This window comes from Cyclopterus lumpus, chromosome 3 (genome assembly GCF_009769545.1).
Source record: "Cyclopterus lumpus isolate fCycLum1 chromosome 3, fCycLum1.pri, whole genome shotgun sequence".
NCBI lineage: Eukaryota > Metazoa > Chordata > Actinopteri > Perciformes > Cyclopteridae > Cyclopterus > Cyclopterus lumpus.
Window position 1 is genome coordinate 10,940,682 of NC_046968.1, and position 23,248 is coordinate 10,963,929.

Consider the following 23,248-nt stretch of genomic DNA (forward strand, 5'->3'; position numbering starts at 1 on the left):
GTTTAATGCTTTTATATTATTAATTTAGGCAAGACTGCAAGAAAACAAAATTAAGCCACGGTTCAGCCAGGTATGTTTTTCTGTTCGACTAGTGGTACAGTTTATTTACCCGGCTTATAAAGTTATAGCGTCAACCTCTAAAATGACATGCCCAGAATGATAAGTATTAGGTCTATTTGCACAATCTAATCGTTAAGGGAAAACTACCTGTAAACATCATGCCTTACGGCTAATTGGAAAAAACAATAGTTCACAAAAGTAAAGGATGTAAAAATAATAGTTTGGCCCCAATGAGATCTACTGGCAGAACTAGCTGACATCAAATACAGTCCACGCATTTAGTAAATGAAATGCTTGTGTTAGTCTGCATGTTTGTAGATATGACACATTTATTGTGAAAGCACTCGCACGCCGGAAGTGTGTCGCCTTCTGGCGGAAGTTGAAGAAGCAACTTAGCAAAGACAAGCGACCTTGTTCAGGGCGAGCTGTTCGTAACGGTTTTAGTAGCTAACGTTACCCACCTTACAATGCTCGCATATCGGACACACGCGGTGACAGCTCGGTGTTCATAGTGTCCTTTACAACGTTCATATCATGTTTTCCTTCATCAAGGCTGCAGTCGGCGGACTAACCGGCATCTGTCGAGCACACGGTCACCAACAAGGTAACTCAAAGTAGCTAACGTTGACGTCAACAGTGCGACGCGACCAGCTCCTTGGACCGTGTTCATTGCGTGTGAGATGTATGAATGACTTGTGTTGAACGTGGGCCGTACACATTCATAAAGCAGTGCTGCCACGTTACATGTGATAACGTTGTATTTGTTTTACTTGTGATATCTGGACAAATGTTAGTCACCTCTAAAACGACGTCAAAGTAAAACACGTATTGTAGTTGTATACACAGCAATCAATATAAAGACATTAAGGGAGATGCAACATTGTCAAGTATCAACATGCAGCAGCACAGAAATATTATAAAAGAGGAAGCAAATATGAAGTAAAAAAAAGATTTCTATAACTTTTGTGTGCCACAGTGCAAGTCAGAAAGACAAACATGCAAACTAAGTCAAACTAAGGTTGACATTCTAACAGCGAGTCTCTGTCTAACTGAAAAACACAATTCAAAGTTGTAACATTTTCGTTTCCAGCATCACTGTGCATCCAAGTGGGTTTTTATTCTATTCAAACTGAAAATATCAGACAATAACTCTTGAATCTTGATAATGCATCTGTTCAAATTCACACATTTAAACTTAGTAGCATGATATTAACCGGAATATATGAGACTTCTTCATTCTGCCGTTTGTTCCACAGGTCTTTTACACAGTCACTTGAAAGTTCTCGCTGCTGGCCTGAAGACACTCGACACCCCTCCAGATTTCACTGGTAATCATCATCACGTGGGGAAAAACACTGTAGAGCATTCCACATTGGCTTTGTTAAAGTAGACATGTTTGCATGCTGCTGTATGTTAATGTTCACAATTCCATGCTCTTGTTTTGTCCTCTGAAGATGTGGTGCTGCCGGAGAAACCCAAATTGAAGTTCATGAACAAGGTGCCTAACTTTAAGAAAGCAAAGAAAGAGATGAAGAAGCTTCGGGATATCCAAGGCCCAGCGAGGACAGCAAATGCCTTCACTACAGGACAGTACGCGATTGTGGTCGGTGTATTTATGTTCTATAAACACTTCTGTTAAGTGATATCTGACAGATGCTAAAAGCATGAGTCTATGAACATTAGGTTACCAACATTTTATAACTTGCCTTTAATATTAAAGCCTGTGTAACTGTATATGAGCTGACTTGGAATAGTAACTGTTATATTGTATGTCGAAACATTTCTAACTACACGAAAGCCAAGTGAAAACGACAATGTGGTAGAAAAGAGCGTGACATTTTAAGATGACTTCCCTCTTTCTCTGTCTTTCTTCTTGATGTCCAGGCCATGGGAGGGGGCTACCTTCATTGGGGTCACATAGAGATGATCCGTCTCACTGTCAACCGCAAGATGGATCCCCAGACTACCTTTGCGCGCTGGCGCATCAATGGCCCATATAAGCCCATCACACGTAAAGGTCTGGGTCAGCGCATGGGTGGGGGCAAGGGAGCCATCGACCACTATGTGACACCTGTCCGCTACGGCCGTTTAATTGTGGAAGTGGGAGGAAAGGTGGAGCTGGGAGAGGTTCAGCATATCTTGATTGAAGTGGCAAAGAAGCTCCCCTTTCCTGCCAAGGTGAGATGACTGATACTGTATTTCAGCCATTAGTGTCTAATACATACTTAGTTTGAGCACGTTTGTCAAAAGCATATTTTTGTTGATTAATTTGTTTGTATGCACTCAGTGGCCAGTTTATTTGGCACACTTTGCTACAGTCTAATACAACAGTTCCTCAATACAGCCAACATCAATGAAGTCATAATGTTCAAACTGTTTTCAAGAGGTGTTGATTCAACTTAATGGTATTTCTCTTAATTTTGTCCACCCCATTCATATCAAAGAATGTCGGCTAAATAACAAAAACACATCTCTACTCCTTCTCTTGAAAAATCCATATATGAATGGAAGTCTTTTTTTTTAACTTAAACTTTAGACCTAAACTTAAATTATTTCACCGAGGAGTCCATTCTCAGTGAGTTTTAAGTATCCATGTGTAACAATAAGCAAAACACATTGCTGAACAAAACAAGATGCTGAACATTTCTAGAGGGTTAAATACCTAAAGAATGACACAATAATACATTTCATTGTGTTCTTCCTGTAGGTGATGACTAGAGAGAGCCTAGCAGCCCTGCAAAAGAAGCACATTGACATGGAGCAGAACAACCAGAATCCCTGGACCTTCAAGGAGATAGCGCGTGGCAACATGCTGGGTATCAGGAAGGTGCTCAGCCCCCTGGACCTGCACAACCATGGACGCTTCACAGGCAAATTTCACCTCCCGTGGAGGGTGTGACAGATTTGAGGAACAGAAATGGACAGTGTCATACTGAAACAGCAACCAGACCACACCAAGGAAGAAGCAAATAAACCATATTTGGGAATATACTTTCATTTTTTATGCAAATGTATTTGTGGGATATTTCTTTCTTATTCTTCTTCAATAAACAATAAGCTACATTATGTATTTCAGTATAACATGGTAGCTCAAGTATCCTGACATTTGAAGGTCTTTCTGTTGTGGGGGAAAAAAGCGCTACATATTTCAATGAATTGGGAAGAAATACCAAAAAATCTATTGCACAAGTATTAACTGTCTTTACATCTACGTTTTATAATTAGTTGAATGTAGATGATCTATTTCTATTTATGGAGGAACGGGATTATATGTTTTTACAGGTAAAATAATGCATTGTGAGATCAAATATAAACAGACAAAAAAGCTAAAAGTGCTGTACCTGTTGTAATAATACATGTATTACTTGTATTTTAACTTTTTCTCAATGAATGGGTACATTTTGAGTTGCACCCTCGTGCCTGTAAAATTCAACAATTACATTTACCAATAGCCTGAGAAAGCACCTCTACATGGATCTGATGTCTGAAAAACTAAGGTGTTTTATCTTAGATATAACAAGCTGTTCATTTTTCGCCAGCCAGTATACGCTTAGAATATAAACACGGAAACGCTGCTTTGTGTTTCCAGAAAGGCGGATTCAGACGTCTCAATGGCCTCTATCCGCTGCACTAAAGGGTGGAGTATTCCCTGCAAAGGAGATTACAGGTAGCGTTTTCTTCGTGGCATTGTGAGAATGCATCCATTGAATGCTGATTTTATTCATCCGACTGCTGTTTTTGCCAATGGGTTCAAACGTTAAATTAAATCCTCAATAAGAAGCCCCCCTATAATTCTAGCTAAGTTAGCTCGAACGGCTAAGCTGCCTGTCAAGCAACACTCCGGGTAAAATGTATATTTAAAGCGCATGCGCGTTGAAGGTGCCCTTAACTGTTCGAAAACAGCAGCGCGAAAAAATAGTAGCTCGACTGTTGACAACAACGTGTCTAGTTTGCGATTGTAGTCTTAAAGTTGCGTCTTGACGGGTTATAGCTTATTTTAGCGTCACGTGTTAATTTGTACAACAAAACAAGGCGGTTTCTGTTCATTGTTGCTTCACTCGTGTTGGCTCATTCGCGTTAGTTTAAGCTATCCAGGCGTTACAACACTGCGTTACGTTAACGTTGCGTTCGCTTTCAACCAGCGAACTGTGGCCGGTATGAAGCCCGTCAGAGGTTCTAACCGGGCCGCGACAAAAACACCGAACCGGAAACACCGGAACAAAACGGATCAGACGACGGAGCAACACGCGTCAGAGCTTCCGGTAAGATGTGGTCAACACTCAGCTGCCAGTCTCCTGTTCCCCAACCTGTGACGTAACATTGCTTTACACATTGCTCATGTTTTATAGGGCCCGCGGCCCAGTGAAAAGAACCACGACTCCCACCCAAAACCAGCACGGAAGAGGAAAGGTGAGAAAAGCTCACATGTATACACCTATACATTATACACGTATACACCTATACATGTATACCTATATACACATATACATGTATACACCTATACATGTATACCTATATACACCTATACGTGTATACACCTATACATGTGAGCTCATGCAGGGATAACGAGGCTGCACGCTGTGAACAGGGTTTGAACACACAGCAAACAAACCACTCTGTTGTTGCTTCATGTTTTATTGTGTTGCTCCTATTTGTGTCCTGAAAAAGCTGAAGGCTCGTCTTCAGTCCCCAAAAAAGTCAAAGATGAGGAGAAGTGGACGCTGATGCCAGGAGCCTCCATCAACGTTCTGGAGAACGTAATGGACTTGTCAATCTTGTGAGTTTCAATACGTTTTACACCAAAGCACTTATTGTTGTTACTCTGAAAAACAGTGTTTTCCGACACACACCTGTATGATCTAAAGTAATTCAGGATGACAGCTCAGCCATATTTCCTACCTTTACAAAAATAATAAAGGTCAGTTGAATGACTCTGTCAGAGAGATCATAATGTACCTATATGTTTATATTTTAAACTGGACTCATTATATTTAGATGTGTATTGCCTCCACTGTTTACAAACATAAGGGGCGGAATATTATAAAGACATTTTTTAGACTAATACAGAAATGCTAGTTTTCAAGTAATTTAGAAATAAATAGCACCTACACATTATCATAATGCTCATCAGACAGAAATGCTAAAGTGATGTGTCGTTACCAGATTAGCCAAATATTGATTTGGTTATTGGCCTAAAAAATCCAGTTAAGTCAGGTTATAATTGTGCTCATTTAACTCACCCAGCATCAATTTCCCCTTCAATGATAAGAAGCCCGTCAATTACTGCATGCATTGAATAATAGTCTAAATCAATTTTGGTTTTCCCAGAGCAACTCTGGCTTTAAGGCGGAAAGAGAAGAACGAGAGCCAGGAACATTTGAACGTAATGAAAACCAGGTGAGCAATGCTGAATTAGGATGTCAATAAATGGCATGAATCAGAGGCCTGTATACAGAGCAGAGGAGGTAACTTCTTACAGGGCACATTGGTATGGAATTTATGCTGCACACCTGAGCTGCTCTAGAGCAGGTTATGTTTGAGATAACTGATCAATGTGTATATAAAATGATCATACACACCATCATTTCACCAATTGTGTAGGAATACATGAAAGAAACACATGAATTTAATGAAATACGCACATGTGAATATCGTCTGAGCTACTCATGCACTAGATGGGGAAATCAATATTATAGGCATGTTCATTTACACATTCACACAACCCACATGTGCACCTGTGTTTCTTTTAGCCTGAATTATGTGTTTATTTTCTTTTGTATTGCTCGAACAGCTTGTTCCTAAAATAGGGCGCTCTGCTGCCAGTAGACTTGTCCGTGTTTGTAATTGGTTGTATGCTGCAAATTCCACCCCCTTTCATGTGAATACGTTTGTACTTGATCAGGAAAACCTGGTTTGATTTACAGAGTTGATAACCGTTGACATGTGATCGCTTAGCGTGATTGAGGTTATTAGGGTTCGTTAAGCCAGATAATCAAAAGATATCCTGGCATGTGAAACCTGCTCTCGTACAGATGCATATACACTGACGCTTCCATTGATATTTAATGAATAGGAGCAATAGAAAACATGACTTGATATATCATCACATCACATATGAATGCAGTGAAAGTTGATGAACCAACATTAAATATCACACATCCCTAATTCTCAATCTCTTACATTATTTCAAAGTATTGAATAGAAGATTAAAAAAAGGATCATGTCGTGGTTGCCATTTTGATTTCGTTAGTTCTCTTTTTTTATTCTCCTGCTGACATATGTCCCAAACTCTCATAGGTTTCTCGCTCAATGTGCAGAGCTCAAAGTTCCAGTGACAAAACCTAACGATTCAGAGCAATCATCTCAACGCCACCGGGAGGAGGCCAAGAAGTCAGTGGTTGGAAAGACGACTCTGAGCACTCTGCAGGTAAGAAATACTGTTGTCGGAAGAGGCCGCAATCTTGAGTACTACAACAATGCAGTCCTAAATGCATGAAACAGTGTGATAATCCAATACGTGGGCCAATTACAACTGCAATGTAGTGCAACTACCTTCAGAAGGCATAATGTGTGTAAGTCAGTGTATTTAATTATCTGCAGTACACAGATGGTGTCTGTAATTGTCTTACATGACGTCTTGTTGTTGGTTTTCAGGAAGACTTGAGGGCGGTTGTCCGTGCTCTGGAGAAGACAGAGGAGCAGAGCGTCTCTTTACAGCACACGTGCAGGATGCTGAGGAACCAGGTGGAGGAGGAGGAGGAGAAAGCTAAAGAGGTGCAACACACTCACACATGCCAGCATACTGAGAGAAAAGGCCTTGACATAACAAGATGTCTTTTAATATGTGCTGTAAACTTGTTTTTATCACTGTTTTTTTAAATTCTATAGCTGATAGTTGATTAGTTGGAACGAGGTAGGAGCTTCAGACATGCTTGTGAAAGGCTTTTTAACTTGATGTCTCCATTTGCAGGCTTGAAACGCCTGTCTGTGTAACAGTGGTCACCAACCATTTTAAGCCCAAGATCCCCGACCTCTGCCTTGGTGACAGGCAAGATCTCCCTATTGAGGCGTTGAGAGAAAAACACTGTCCAGACTACAACTTGAGGGTTTTTAATTGGCCTAATTGTAATTGAATGAAATCAAAATCAAACTTTGGTCCAGCTTTCAAATTGATGTGACCAAGAACATACTAAATGACTTAATTTCAGTGCAACATAAAAAGTAAATTATTTGTTAACCGCAAACAATATGAACAAGAAAACACACATTTGCAATGAGCAGGCTGGATGAACTACCAATATTAATGTTGTATTTATCAACTGAAGTTACAACATAACACTAACAACATGCTCAGTCAGTTACTAATGTAAGATCAGTTCAGCTCTGTGTGTCGTCACAATGCCATCAGAAGTCATGTGACTCCAGTCAGTGTGATGTCTATGACTGAACACTGTCTGTGAGCTTGTAGTTGGGCTCATCAGCACAGACAGCCAGTCTGAGGCAGTCTGTGAGCTGTCTGTCAGTAAGCCGGCTCCTGGATTTTGATTTGGTGATTTTCTGAACTCCACTTATGTGGTTTTCGGGACAAATTTGGCATTCATGAAAGTTTTCTCATCTGGGGTTCGTTCTGAACTTAGTTGGTGATTACGTTCACATCAACTCTACAGACATCCTCAGATTAAAATAATTTGACCTGATTTGAATCAGTCTGAAGTTGCTTTCTCGTTGCCTGTGGAGTCTGTCGATTGTGTACACGTCTCTTCAGTTGCATGCCCTTATAAGGAGCTGACGGGTGGAGAACACGCTGAGAACACTTCGGCTGTGTAAGAACCCATTTTCAGGCGTTCATGAATCGGGCAGAGATTTTTTCTGACGTTGGTCTTCTGAAGTCCGTAAGAAAACATTTCAGAAGACACTTCAGAAAATGTTTGAGAATAAGGCCCAATGTGTTTCAGAATTTATTTTTATTAACCCGTCGACCACTGGTGTAAAGCTATTGTTCTGGCATCCTCTTTCTTTATCCATCCTTGTACTGGTCTACGGTCCACAGCAGATCATCTATAAATCTTTTATGTCACTTAATATCTCTGACAAAAGCGTTACATTAGCTCAGATTCAAGAATTGAGGTGACCCAGACAGAGAAGGGCTCGATGGAACATCAGCCTGATTGTCATTTTGAGTCTCCACTCCTCTTGTCGATTCAGTTGAACTGCACGCTGAAATGTGTCCGTCATGTGGGAGCCGACATAATGGGTGCATTCTTGACAAAATAGGTCTGAGCTGCAAGCAGGAAATGTGTCTTGTATCAAAGTCTGGATTTTGACAAAAAAGACATTAGTGTACTCATGTAGTCGTGTCCTTTCGGTCTGTGTTCATACAGATTTTACAGATAGCAGAACAAGCGGATCTCAATCTTCCCCCTCTTCCTCCACAAAAAGATGAAACGACATTAGAGGTGAGCATGGCTGGCCACAATTTCACAAAAACCTAGTATCCGCCTGACCTGTCCCTGTTGCATAAGAGTTGTTTTCACAAGCATTCATATTGTTCCATCACCTTTTTTTGTGAGAGAGAACTTTCTCTACAATGTTACAGAACGGTCTAAACAGGCCCTATTGTGCAACTTCTTTGTGATAGTATCAACAAAATGTCAAACATGTCTTACGAAAGCCAGAGAGGGAATGTGACGTCTGGCGTTTTGTGTTGTCTGGCCTGATCTTATTAACAGTATAAACCTTTTGTTCTTGTTTACGGTTCAGAGAACATTTGTGGCACTACACATCGTGGTGACAGTGCTTGATATTTGTAGTGTTCCTCAGGCTCGATTGAGAAAAATTATACCAGATGGTGAGTCTGAGACCACAGCCCAGAAACTGGGAGAAATCCTGCAGAAATCAGGGGTGGTTCAGGAAGCCCAGGCGCTGCTGCTCCTCCAGGCACGCAAACACGCCGATCAGCTGTTCCACCCTGGCCTCACCCCCATCAGTGCTGCACCTTGTTCGGACAGGATACTCACCAAGTCACTGCTCACACAGGTCTGAACTATTTTTTTTAAATTTTTTTTTTTTAAAGGACTTTGATGTGTGGACTTTTGAAGTTTGCACGTGTGCACACATTGTTTAAAGCTTTGGTGTACGGGGAAATATTATTTAGTCTTAATATGACTCAATTACACTTTTTGTGGTTGTGGAACCCCGAAAATCAAAGCCACCAATCGAAGAAATAAAAAGGTTAAGACTTTGATAATAAATAGATATAGAGAGACGGCAGATGGCTATTCAAGCTGTTTTTATTGAGAGAAAAGTTTAAACCATTAACTTTCATCAACAGAGACATATCATGCTCATTTCCAGGTTCACACCTGTATTTTGGTTTCTACTAGAACACGTATACATACTGTAATGTTAAGACATTCATTTATTTTTTGCTCATACTTATCTGATCATACCTGTAATCAGCCTTTGTCGGAAACTCTACGTTTTAGCTTGTTTTAGCTTCCTGTCAGCTGATGTCATTCACAGACTCTGCTCCAATGTTAAAACGGTGCAGTGTGCACGTGACATCAAATTCATGACATTAAAAAAATCGCTTTTCTTTACATTGTGGGACCTTTAAGTTTGGAAAAAGAAATTTGGCAAAAATAAAAAGAACATCATATGAGCAAATAAAATAAGACAAAAACTGCTTAATTTCTACTTAAAACTGTAAACTGGAATTTTTGCCATTTTGATTGAAAAGCTGACAGTGGAAACAAGGGGAGGGAGGGTGGGCTACGATATGCGGTATACATGTGGTTATGGGGTGTTCATAATTTAATGGTCTTCTGTTGACAAGTAAAGACTGACTGTATGATGGGATGTAATTAAACAGATGCCATTTAAAGACTTTTGTTCATTTATGTTTTAATGTAAATAAATAAATACATGTAAAGTGCTTCCATCAATGACAGTTTTATTAGTTGTGTGGACTGTTACAGAACGGGTGTCCTTTTACATACAACACACCATGATAAAGCTATCTATGCATTAGTTATTGTCCAGTTAGACAGCGTTGGGCAATCACAATGAGATAATGGTCCTGCAACATGTCTACTTCCTGCTCAGCATCCTGTGCTTTAGTCCTCTATCATCCTGAGCATGAGTTCATCAGATTGATGGAGTCACAGTTGATAACAACTCCCTATCACGTTCCTTGGATTGGGTAAAGAAAGTACATGTGCGCCTAACGCTGCGTCACCTTGGAGGAGTCCATGTGAAAAAAAGATTACCCTGCAGCCAGGAGACTGGCATTGGCAAACAAGTCGGCGTTCACTTTGTGCGTGTCGTTTGCCGTGAGGGTGTTGCCTGCCCATTAACGACAGACAAGACGATTCATGAATTATGACCCTGCCTTCAGCGTGCTGCAACAGCAGCAGCATTTCTGCCGTCTTCAGTCATGTACTTTTCTCTGATGACAGCTGCTTCCATAGATCTTCTTGGCTGTGTTTCCTCCTCATGCACATCACTGTTCACTCTCTTTCTGACAAATCGTGGGACACGAGATGTCTTCATCTGAAAATTACGGCGTCTGGAGCCATCGATCCGAGTCCGGAATCAAACTTTTTCCTCTCAGTTTTATTTACGCCGCCCACATTTTTTGGAGAAGTATGAGCAAATTGTGCAAATGGATAAACCAGCTCAAAGTTATTATTTTATTAATGAAAACATAAAAAAAATCAAAAGGCATTCATGATTTTAACACAAACGACTCCATATTACACTAAAACGTTGTTGACCTCTCAACTACATTGGTGAGTTTTTAAGTGAGCTCTTAAGTGATTTCCTACGTATGGACTCTGAGGAGTCATCGTTGAAAAGTCTTTGAATAGTGGAGACGACGGAAGCTCTGATGGCGCGGCCTAAGCCTCGCGCAGCAAACACATAGAGCACCGGGTTGAGGGCACACTTGATGTACACCAGGAACAGAGATATGTATGTGCCATGAACTGCTCCTTTGTACAGCGTGGCCCGTTCAGGTCGTCCGTCAGCCAAGGCCCGCAGGAACCGACAAACAAAATACGGCACCCAGCAGGTGAGGAAGAGGAGCATGGTGAAAAACAGCACGTGGTACATCCTGGTCATCCTGCGGGCCATGGAAGGGGAGGTGAGTGTTAGGGGCACAGCATGCCGAATGCTGAGAAATACAGCCAGGTTACTGCCCAAGAACACCAGCAAGGGCAACATAAAGCCCGCTATCGTTTCTGTGACAAACAGCCCCATGTCAAACTTCCCACTCTCCAGGCACTGCAAGGTCCCGTTTATGTCCTTCAGGACGGCTCTCTGGAGGTACGGGGCCGACAGGACGGTGGCTATCAGCCACAAGATGCCACAGGCCAGGGGCACGGCCCAGTAGGGGCGTCGCAGTCGAGCCCACACGGGCCTCAGCAGGCACAGGCATCGCTCCAGGGCCACGGCGCAGAGGAGGAAAGCGGAGGCGTACAGCCCCAGACCTCGCAGGAACATCACCAGGTGGCAGAAGACACGTCCGAACGGCCAGCTGTAGTTGTGAGCGACGTAGCCCAGCATCAGGGGGGTACGCAGGAGCAGCACCAGGTCGGCCAGGGCCAGGTTTAGGACATAAATACGGAAGCTGCTGGCAGCACGCGTCTCCTCGCCGCTGCCTCTGCGCACCAGGTGGCGACTATGCTGCAGTCCGAGTGCCCAAACCACCAGCCCATTCAGAGGTACACCCACCTGGAGGAACCAAGAGGACCAATTCAAGATGACTGACCAAGAAAAACCAGGACACGTTCAGCGCTGTCCAAACGGAAAAGCATCCGCACACCAGCGCCTCCAAAGCTCACGAATTAACACGCTATATATATGTACAATAAGTATGAAAATGACAAGCAGTGGTTTTACGAGTGGTAATGTGACTGTTTCTTGGCCAAACTCCCAAGGAATTACTGCTCCTGGACAATAAATAGTCTCGGGCATAACAACCGTAAAAAAACATTTTGTTTTATTTTTGTACAAAATGTTTTTAAAAGTATAAAGTGAACTTTTAGGACTTACTCTATCAGTTCAAGCTGACGGAGTCATTCATTGGCCCTTTGTTTTTGGCCCCCAAACCAATAGATTATCCCAAATATTATTATATATACCGTTCAGTATGCAGCTCCTTTTTCAATATTCCAGCCCTATGTGATTTAAAAAGAGGGTTTCTCACCAGGAAGATGAGCAACGTAGCTGCCATCTGGACTCCCCGGTCCGCCTCCACCTGCCAAGGGCTGCTGGAGGTGTTGGAGCTCGTTGGGAGCCGGTTGACTGCATGGACAGAAAACTGTGTCCCATTCATATCAGCCTTTGAGATGAGGAGCTGGAACACGGGAGACGTTGATTTAAGTCACAGTTTTATTTTCTCTCTCCTGAAGTTTGACTAGAATTGAACAATATCACAAAATCAAAGCCATCCATTCGACCATTGACAAAAATGCGGAACGTGATTAAATAAATATGAATGTCACTGTCGGTTAACTAAAAACACAAATTGGCAGATGTGCACATAACACACCGACGTGGCACCACATACTTCCTTCCTCACATTTCAGGTTCCTTGCAGAGAAATTCTCCGTGTTGCAGCTGTCATTCAAAGTCAACTATATTTGATCTCTTAGTTCAATATTAAGTGGCTGCAATCTGTCAAATCTCCTCCCTGCTGCCAAACACGCTTGTTTATTCGACCACTAAAGAGGACTTTGCAATGACTTTGCTGCTTAACCGTAACCCACCACAGGCGTACCCCGAGCCCTCCCTTGACCTGAGGCGTCCGATGGTTAAACACACATCAACACACCACTTGGTGTGTCCTGAAGTGAGAATTGAGTCCCCACAATGTGACCACCCAGTGTTTTACCAGCACATGCACACACGGGCTAACCGGACTGGTGTCGCATTAGCAGTATAATGATTACAGAGAAAGAAATCTGTTATTTTCTCCTGCTGCCGCTGTGGCCCTGCCCGAGAGTACACGTATGAACCGGCGCTGCGTGTGCAGCCGCACTGAGAACAGTGTGCACACACTCTCCTGTGTTAATGGATACAACGGCTCTCGGGCTCCAAACAGGAGCCAGAGTTACTGGATTTACCTGAGTAAAAAGATCACCACGTTCAGATTTCTAGAATCTAAAGCAACCGAGAGGTTTAGGATTTACGGTCTATCTGTCAGGGTTAAAAAGCTTCTTTTTCTTGGGGTCATCATTTGGATGTTAATTTAAAGAGTGTGCCTCTTACCTGCTTTATTTGCCTTGTGTGTCGGTGAAATGAAGCAGGCGATAAAGGAAAAAGGAGCGGCCCCTTGCTGTTACAATCTCTTTCTCTCTCTCTCTCTCTCTCTCCCTCCCCCCCTCTCTCTCTGGCTCTCTCTGTCTCTCTCTTTTTCTTTCCTGTGTATGATTGCAAAACACACTCCTTCCTTTTTACATATCTGTGAACATCAACTATTATTTTTCAACTCAACGTCCTGTCCTCTGTATCCAAACAGATCAAATCAACTGCTTTGAGTGAACATTGACCTCAAAATTAATAAAGTTACGCATTAAACTTCCAACCGGGAAATAGTTAAAGAGGTAGGAAAGCATTGAAAGTATTGTTTCACTTTTAGATTTCAGATTTTTACAGAATTGTCTTCTTAGTAAGTAACGTAACTGCTGTGCTCTCTTTAGTGGTGCACATTTATGTTCTCCAATGTACTTCTTTACTCCTCTGCTTGCCACTTTTTACCATAATCAGATAGTAGATGGTGAAAGAATGATATCAATGAATGTCATGTTTACTGTTTGCAGTACATAAATAGGAACTTTCTTCCAAACACAAATTGCTCTTCTCAGGATTTATAGATGGGGTTTAAGGCCCATTGTGAATTGGGCCAATAAACATTTGTCATTTTGGGGAGCACTGCTTTAGCCTATCAGTTTGTGGGAAGCTAAGAGTGGCAGCTGCCATCGTAAAATGAGCTCACACAATTAGGCCGTACATATTTGCAATGTCATATCACAAGGCTGCCGATATTCTATATTCTTGTTATTGTCAACGAATCCCAAGAAAAGACCAAACCAAACTCTCATTGTTTGACTTTCAGCCCTAAACCCATTTATTTGATTACTGTAGATATAATCGGGTCACAAATATCCTACTTTCATTTATAAAAAGGACAATTTCAAGTACAGTTGTTTGAACAATGTACATTTTATATTCGTTGGAGACTATTTTCAGACACAGATTGGGTGCTTTAGTATTTACCGCAGCAGGACAGTGATTTACCCAAAATAATTGACCATAACCATGTTTAAGGGGGTAAAGGTCGTTTTATTGGTCAGATAAATGCTTTATCTGACTTCTCCAGTGCCTTCAACACCATTCAGTCTTTGCTCCTGAGGGACAAGCTGAAGCAGACCGGGTGGAACACCACCTCACTGCATGGATCCTGGACTACCTCACCAACCGTCCACAGTATGTGCGGATACGGGAGTGTGAGTCAGATCGGGTGTACTGCAGCACAGGGGCTCCACAGGGAACCGTTCTGGCTCCATTCCTCTTCTCCATCTACACATCGGACTTCAAGTGAGCATCCAGGGACTGGACATTGAGATTGTGAAGTCTTATAAGTACCTGGGTGTTCACTTGAACAATAAACTGGACTGGTCTGACCACGCTCATGCACTCTACAAGAAGGGACAGAGCAGACTCTTTCTGCTGAGGAGACTGAGGTCCTTTGGGGTGCAGGGAGCACTCCTGAAGACCTTCTTCGACTCGGTGGTGGCATCAGCTATCTTTTATGGAGTGGTCTTCTGGTGCAGCGGCATCACAGCAGCTGACAGGAGGAGACTGGACAAACTGGTGGGGAAGGCCAGCAGCGTGCTTGGGTGTCCTCTGGATACTGTGGAGGTGGTGGGAGACAGGGGGATGATGGCCAAGCTATCGTCCCTGATGGACAACACCTCCCACCCCATGCAGGGTACTCTGGCACAGCTCCTTCAGCCACCGGCTGATTCATCCCCGGTGTCTGGGGGAGAGGTACCGCAGGTCCTTTCTCCCCGCTGCTGTCAGGCTACACAACAAACTGAGCTCCCAGTAGGCCACAAACACTTGAACACTTTGGACTTCGCACTGAACAGCACTTTAGCCCAGTTGCCCAGTTGTGCAATACTAATACGTTTAAGTACTTTTTAAATTTTTTAACATTTATTTTATACACTTTATCCACTTTATTCTATTTCTACTCCGTCTGTATATATAATATTCTTCTTGTTTTTTACTCTTTTATCTTAATTCTGTTATTATACTACTTACTACTACTTACTTATACTACTTATACTACTACTTGTTTTACTTATTACTGTGAGCAATGCTGCTGTAATCCTGTAATTTCCCCACTGAGGGACTAATAAAGGATTATCTTGTCTTATCTTATCTTATCTTATCTTAAAACTTCAATTCATTGATGCTCTTGGCCTTATCGTGGAATCTGAATAAAATAACATTCAAATATTGCCACACAAAGAAATGATGAAAAGTAAGCTCATGTATCAGTGTTTCCTTTGAGGACTACTGACTTCTCTGTTGTGGTCTGAAGCCACAACATGAATGGGTTTCTTTTTGAACTAATCGAGCTGCAGTCGTGGACTTCCACCAGTAGGTGGTAGTGTTGCTCATTCTCCAAACAATAGGGAACTCTTTTGTCCCCTATTGTGAGGAACATTTGGGTTCCTCACAATTAAAGCTAATTAAAACTGTATGAATTAGAACATAATCTAGTATATATTACTAGATCTATTATTATAATGTTTCTATAATTTTCTTTGTTAATTTATTAACAGAAAAAAACAAAAAAACATAACTGCAATGTCAATGTTTATTTTTGATCTATTCTGCATTCAGCACCACCTTTGATCCATTAACCCAACTATTAATCAATTATTACACAGTACATGACCAGTGGATGTAGGACGCAAAAAGGAATCTTCTAGAACTCAAACAGGGTTGGTTTAATGTTTCAATGTGGAGCAATTTCATTTTGATTTAGTATTGCTGCTTGTGCAGAAGCCAGATTATCTGAATGAATTAGTTTATTTTCGTTTCCATTGTCCTTTAGCCATTCTTACATCAGCTGAGTGGTTACAAAACACTAGGCGAATAAGACCATGGTGATGGAAGAAGTAATTTATGTAAAAGTAACAATATTGTAATGTTTAAAAAAAACATGTGCTACATATAAAAGTCCTGCATTCAAAATCGTACTCAAGTGAAATCACCAAAGTATTAGTCATCAAAATATAATGAAAATACCAAAAGTCAAGTATTCATTATGCAGAATAACACATTTCAGAATCGTATATATATTATATCACTGATATATAATTGATGAATCATAAACGTGTTCATCCTTTTAATGCTGCGGTAAAGCGCAGCTAATTTTATCTGCGTTAGACACGGCTGTATATATTGACCTAATTATATATCAGAATGTAATTAGTTATGTATACATGTTGCATTAACAATTAAATCTGTAAAGTAAAAAGTATGTGGCGTTATCAAGTACATGTACAGTAGTTGATTAAAAAGTACAGTATTTGCCTCCAAACGGTAGTGAAGTGGAAGGAAATGGAAACGATCAAATGAAGTGAATGGACCTCAAAGGGTCTGGCGGCATCCGGCGCTCAGGTTGGAGATTTCAACCAACTGAAACTCTCAGTTGCGTCAGAATGTGCGGCGGCGTGCGCACACGTGATCGCGCATGACCGTCGGTTTGTCCATTCAGGGCTACTGTAGAAACATGGCGACCGGCTCCATGAAGAGGAGCCGCTGTGTATGTAGATATAAACGGCTCATTCTAAGGTTACTATAAGACAATTTGACATGTTAGTTATTAAGATCCCCCTTAATGCTATACACACTGTGTGCAGTACTTAGTGAATGTACTAAGTAACTTTACACTACTGAAAATTAATATAAACACTCATTAGAGATGAAATAAACCAGACAAACAACAAAAGAAAGAAAATGCAGTTGGATTACACATCCATAAAGAAAACACATTCATAAATTGCCATTCAACAGTTTAGATGATTTGTTTATTATGATTACATGTGGGTTTGAAATTCATGTGCGTATCTGAAACAAGTTATGCTTCTGAATAGATTAATTCAAATAGATAGTGTGGAGGTCACTGTCCCCTTAATCTCTGTTAGTATTTTTCGTTATAAATATTGACATTGTCATTTTAATTGTAATCCTTTCTAGAATACAGTTGACAGATGCAGTGACACTAATTTGTGATGGAGAACTGGACATTTTACTGTCTTGAAACATTTTAGTTTGTTCTGAAACATAAAAAAAAAAATGCTTTAAAGTATAATTAATAATTGTGTTATACATACAAACATATTAAGTGTAACATTTAATTTACATTACATTCATTTTGGAAAAAAAGGTAGATTAGATTTCGATGAATCAGTCAATGTGGATCCGGGCAAATAAACAATGAAATTGAGAAGTGTGCATATATTCAAAGTACTTTGTAGAATTGAATTATTCATAACAAGCATTGGTCTTTCCCCCCTCTGAAGCTCACCCACACTTCCTTTAAACCTGCTAATTTTAGCTGCTGGGGTTTTGGTTGGGGAAACCAAGCGCCGGTGATACTTCGCTGTGCTCTCGTCAAAGTGTTTATCCGCTGTTTCAATTTGTTTTGGAGTAAAAACAAAAGCTGCGTTTGGTCTGCAAAATAAACTGCATGTCTCTTTCTGAAAACACATTTGAGGACACTGAGACAAGATGACGACATAGAGAGATGGAAATGTTCTCCGATTGTATGAGCTGTACGTGTGTTGGGCCTCTCATGCATATACCAAACATGACGGGGAACCAGGAAGCAGGTTGCCCACGTGGAAACACTGACAGAGCTCTGTGCTGTAGAAACTAGACATAAATACAACACAGAACATCATTTTGCTCTGATAGACAAACTTTCACCCTGGCTTTCGTTTCATGGTTTCCACGGCAGAAGCATAAAAAAAGAATTGAAAGTAGGCAAGAATGTGAATGAAGGTGACAAAGGTCATCTTTTGCCACTGCACTTTAAAGAAAGATTAGGATCTGCTTTTCCCCACATGAACAACATAATATCAATATGTGTCAGTTCCTCTCTTCTTTTATGTCAACACATGTGTTCACATGATATAACATTTTCTGATCACCAAGACAATACACATTTTTTGTTTTTAAGTGAAAATGGAAAATTAAAAGCAACTTTTTTCCCCCCTAAATGTGTATCCTATGAGAGGGAGGCGACAGCAAGCCAGACAGAAGAAGTGAGGATTCTGTTTGACATATTACACATCGTAAATTTCCAGTCCACGAAGGGGAGGGTCCCTATCGCATCTCTGCGTCTTCCCCCGCCCCCTCGTGCACTTTCAGTCTTTTCCCTTCAACTACTTCACCCGCCGATCTGCCTTTTCAAACGTGCGTCCTTCTTTAATACACTCGCAGGAATGTGATGCAGTCGCCACACACGTCCACCGTATGAGTGTCAGAGCAGAGACGTCTGCATGCAGCCAAAGTTTGCTCTTCTCAGAGAGGAGGAAGGGGAGGAGGAGGAGGGGAGGTATAGATAGTGAGAATGGATGGGGAGGCACCTTGTCGGCTCTGAAACAGAGCAGTATGACTTGGTTACTGGGTCACCACAAGCAAACACTGTGGGCAGCGAGATTCTGGGCCAGTTTATAGGCGGCATCGACGATATGTAACGAGGATAGTGTGCAGGATCACAGTCATTTAGTGGAAAAGGGTCTCTTTCAAAATCCCCACTGCGTGACACTCCCTTAACTGACAAACAGAAATCCAGTTCATTTCACGACCCCGCACAGTCATAGTGCTCAGTGGACAGGTGGCTTGATAAGAAATGGGTCCGTAACATCTGTGTGAATAAATCTATGAGACCGTTTCTAGCATCACGGGGACTTCAATAAAATGGTCGCCGATAGAAAATCTGTTACAAGCCTGAATAACAAACTATATGTTTGACAACTGGTATCTAATTTACAACTACTGGGAACATTGCCATGAGATTTGGTACAGATTACCACAATTCCCAGATGGTGAAGCCTCAGGACTTTGGTGAACCTGTGGTGTTCTCATTCAGGCCACCAGCAGGTTAAAGTCTTCACTTATCCAGTGAACTGTTTGAACATCTTTTGGACTGATTGACACACTTTTATTCAGATATATTCATGTTTACCAGATGATGTCTCCTCATGACTTTGATGACTCTTTTCTTCTAATGCTGCCATCAGGTCAAACTTATAATTCGTCCAGCCAAATACCGAAACTAGCAACTTTCATTTTCAGTACTTGCGTTTAGTGCTAATTAGCTAATGTTAGCATGTGATTCTGGGATGTTCTGTACACGTGACATCTGCTGCACCTCTGGCCACCCGGGGAGAGGGTGGATATACAAATACATTTGATTGCATTGAATTAACACACTAAGATGGTGAACATAGAGAACATTATACTTTCTCAAAGAATACTTCACCCACAAAGTGACCAGTCGTATCTTAATTACTCACCCTGTGTCAGACTGAATTGATGTAAATGGAGGTAAGGTCAACAGCAAAAATACATCAAAACATCCGTTTACAGTGGCTCAGTGCAGCCCAAACACATCGTACTGTTCAAAACACTTCCTCCACTACTGTCTCCTGTGTGCGAGTCCACGCGAGTAGTTGTGTCCGAGTTTGTAAACTGATGCTCTGAAATAGTTTTGCTGTTGTTAAACCGGGACCCCATTTAGGCTCATTTTGTGTTTTCATTGTGCTCATTGACAAGTGCATACTTGTGTTTGGGGTCTCTGCTAGAACATGCTTTGATTAAAAAAAATAAAACCTTTTTCTAATTTTCTGACGCACCCTTTTAGTTTGTTTCAACAGAATTGTGTTGCCAGGCAACAGCTTGGGCCCATGTGTCCTTCCTGTCAGTTGATGTCATTCACATCCACTGCAACCACAAATAATCTGGGACACATTTAGAGTGTGTGCACTTAAGGCGGTGCAGTGGTCTATGTATTGTGCTGTTGTGACATTTCTGAATACTTTGTCTTTCTCCATGGATTTTGTGATATACTTTTACAGTGTCTATATAGCACGTAGACCTGCTTTATAATAAATGAAAGTCTCACCTTTTACAATAAGTTTAATGCCATCATGATAACTTTTAGCGCGTACCACCAGTGTCTGAGGTACAGCTTCAAAGAGCTGCTAGCGAGGCTGTCGACTCGTACACTGAGTCTCAAATCCACTAGTAACTGGAAAGGTGAATTTGTTAAACTGTAAACCAGACCAATGTAAACACAGAGGAATGGACAAAGAACATGGAGGAGCTGCTGGTGGTGAGACACCCACAATATATCTCGCGCAAAAACATATGGATTAAATCTCAAAGATATTTGGACCTATTTGATCTCAGATGCCCTTTTATTTAGTTAATCTGTCGTTTTATTAAATCTCTCTGAATATCACGTTGAAATCATTTCATGTGAGTTTGAAGAGGTTCAGTTTTCAAATCCAAGAAGTGAATTAATTTTCTCTTCTGTAGGCAACATTTACATAAAAGATGAATGGCATTTTACTGCAAATTGCGTGATTTTTTTTTCTTCTTTTTAATCGTCATTCTGTGAGAAGGGGGATTTCAGATGAGTCACACGCAAGTGTATAAAAGACAAATACAGAAGGTGGAGAGCAGACAGAAGAAGAAGAGAGAGAGAGAGGGAGAGGGAGACACTCAGCAGAGAAGATGGAGAGAGACACCCGTTGCTGAAAGAGGAAGTGGAGACCGGTCAGTAACTAACTAACTACCCTTTCAACAAACACAGACTAAATGACTTCCTGACAACACCTCCACTCAGATTAGTACCTCCTCAACCAGAATCGATATATACAACCGCACCACCTACATCCTGCTCTACCGTATAGCATCTCTGGAGGGAGATAATAGAAACTAAACTTTATAGTTCCAGCTGCTTCGTCACACCTGGACTGTTTCAATCTTTCAAAACTCAGGGAACTTAAACTCTTCAATCTCACAGACCCTTAGAGGGTAAAAAACACATTTCAAACATCCAGAAATGTATTTCACATTTCAGAAGGTACCAAACAAGTCTGTATGTATGGAGCCTTTTTGTTGAAAAGTGTCCTTTTAAGTTTTCAGAATTGTGTGCAAAGTTCCATTTTTTGTTTGTCTGTGATAGAGAGAAAGTGTAGTAGTAGGGAACCGGTTCGTAATATTATATATACATGACTTTTCATTTAGATGATGCTTTTATCCAAAGCGACTTACATTCATGCACCGTAGACACATCTACGGGAGCAATTCGGGGTTAAGTTTCTGGCTCAAGGACACATCGACATGGGCTGGCAGAGCCAGGGATCGAACCGCCGATCCTCTGATTGAAGGTCAGACCAGCCAATCTCTGAGCCACAGTCGCAATACTTTCAGCATGTTCATAGGCGCAATGTCCTGTGTGTTACCTCCTTTGACAATATATTGTGAATTAACATATTTATTTGAAGTAAAATCTTCAAGATTGACACGTAAAATGTTTCTCCTTACACTTAAAACTTAAGTTGTTTAAGGGAAAATATGAGGAGCATAGTTAGAGAATCGGGGTTGAAATAGCTAAATGTGTAAAGTGATGTATTGTTTTCTATTCAATGAGGCAGCAAAGTGAGAGTGTAAGTAAAGATGACAGTATTTTTCCCTCAATGCATTTTTGTTAATATAGGTTAATCATTCTGATTGGAATTTTTTTTTTAGTACAAAAAGTAAATAATGTTGTGTTTTATTCAGTTAAATGAGAGGCAGTTTAGAAGTTGCTCATTCTCCAATATCATTGCTATTGTTAACTAGGTTACCACAAAAAACTACAAAAATGACCAGTTATTGGAAGAAGTACTCAGATCTTTTACTTTAGTAAAGTAGTGTAAACCAGTGTAGAAATACTCTGTTACAAGTAAAAGTCCTGCATTCATCATTTTATTTCAGTAAAAGTATAAAGATACTTTATACAAAATGTTCCTGGACTGTAAATGTTCTGGATACAGAATGATGCATACATTATGAATCCTAATTATTGAAGCATTCATGTTCCCATCACGTTAGTGTTGCAGCTGATGAAGGAGGGGCTTATTAAATCTTTATACTGCCGGGCAGCTTGTGAATTTATCCATAATGATACTTATGAATGAAACATACATCCTTCCCCCTGCAGGATGTCCTCAACAGCCTGAACACCAACAGTGAGGGAGGCATGTGGATGATGGAACAGACGTCAAATGCAGTCCCAGGTTGAGGTTAATGCTAATCGTGATAGGGGTTGTTCATTACCAGACACCTAACATGTTAGCATTGGCTTCACTTTGGGAGATCTCGCTTAGAAAACGAACCGCCAACACTTCCACCTCTGGTGCTGGTTTACTGGGATGAGGGAGTCATCGGACAAGAAGTGGACCAACAAGAGACTCTGTGAAGATGTCTAAAGTTCTCAGCATATCTTTAATTTGTATTTGATGCACCGTGGATTGGAGTTGCAACCTTTGCATAACATCCTGTGACAAATGTGACAATATTTGTCACAAAGTTGAAAACAATTATGAACACATTGAAAAGCCTATATGTTTTGGAATAAATTGGCTCCACCAGAGATAACTATATCCAAAACTGCAGCAATTCAAAACAAAGACGGGAAAAAACAAAAGTATCATTCCCAGTTTAACAAGAACATGCAGAGATGTGTTTTGTGATTAAATTCCCTTTGTTTCATTTGGATAAGTTGCCCTTTTCTTTACTGCAGGTCTTTGCTTTTAGTAAATTCAGAGATGCCTCGGACAAAAAAGAAGAAGATTTGTACAGTTCCACTGACATCTGAATCAGCCTTGTAAATGCATGTTATTCTGCTCAATGAAATAAAATAAAAATAAACATCTCAAGTTTGTTTTAGTCTGACTTTGTGTTTACATGAGAAAACATCTCTGCATCTGTTTTATTCTGTGCAGTCCATGTCAAATAAATAAAATACAAATAAATAAATAAAATGAATAATAAATATGGAAAGATGCTGCACTTTGAACACACATGCCGCCAAGTAAGTTCCCTA

General features: G+C 40.9%; 3 protein-coding genes across 3 annotated transcripts; 2 read left to right on the forward strand and 1 right to left on the reverse strand.

Moving 5' to 3' along the window:
- Window positions 1-432: 432 nt before the first annotated feature.
- mrpl16 (mitochondrial ribosomal protein L16) lies at window positions 433-3,163 on the forward strand. The gene is made up of 5 exons (XM_034529800.1): window positions 433-664; window positions 1,317-1,388; window positions 1,515-1,663; window positions 1,945-2,238; window positions 2,768-3,163. The coding sequence occupies exons 1-5, from the start codon at window positions 595-597 to the stop codon at window positions 2,957-2,959; spliced, it is 777 nt and encodes a 258-aa protein (XP_034385691.1). The 5' UTR covers window positions 433-594; the 3' UTR covers window positions 2,960-3,163.
- Window positions 3,164-3,675: 512 nt separating this feature from the next.
- Window positions 3,676-9,745, forward strand: LOC117726966 (centromere protein Q). Its single transcript, XM_034526925.1, has 8 exons — window positions 3,676-4,322; window positions 4,410-4,470; window positions 4,729-4,837; window positions 5,389-5,457; window positions 6,358-6,487; window positions 6,715-6,834; window positions 8,442-8,516; window positions 8,881-9,745. The coding sequence occupies exons 1-8, from the start codon at window positions 4,218-4,220 to the stop codon at window positions 9,100-9,102; spliced, it is 891 nt and encodes a 296-aa protein (XP_034382816.1). The 5' UTR covers window positions 3,676-4,217; the 3' UTR covers window positions 9,103-9,745.
- Window positions 9,746-9,995: 250 nt separating this feature from the next.
- Window positions 9,996-13,555, reverse strand: LOC117726950 (C5a anaphylatoxin chemotactic receptor 1). The gene is made up of 3 exons (XM_034526924.1): window positions 13,333-13,555; window positions 12,269-12,418; window positions 9,996-11,793 (listed from the first exon to the last, which is right to left on the reverse strand). Exons 2-3 carry the CDS (start codon window positions 12,395-12,397, stop codon window positions 10,843-10,845), a joined length of 1,080 nt encoding a protein of 359 aa, XP_034382815.1. The 5' UTR covers window positions 12,398-12,418; window positions 13,333-13,555; the 3' UTR covers window positions 9,996-10,842.
- Between the last annotated feature and the right edge of the window lie 9,693 nt (window positions 13,556-23,248).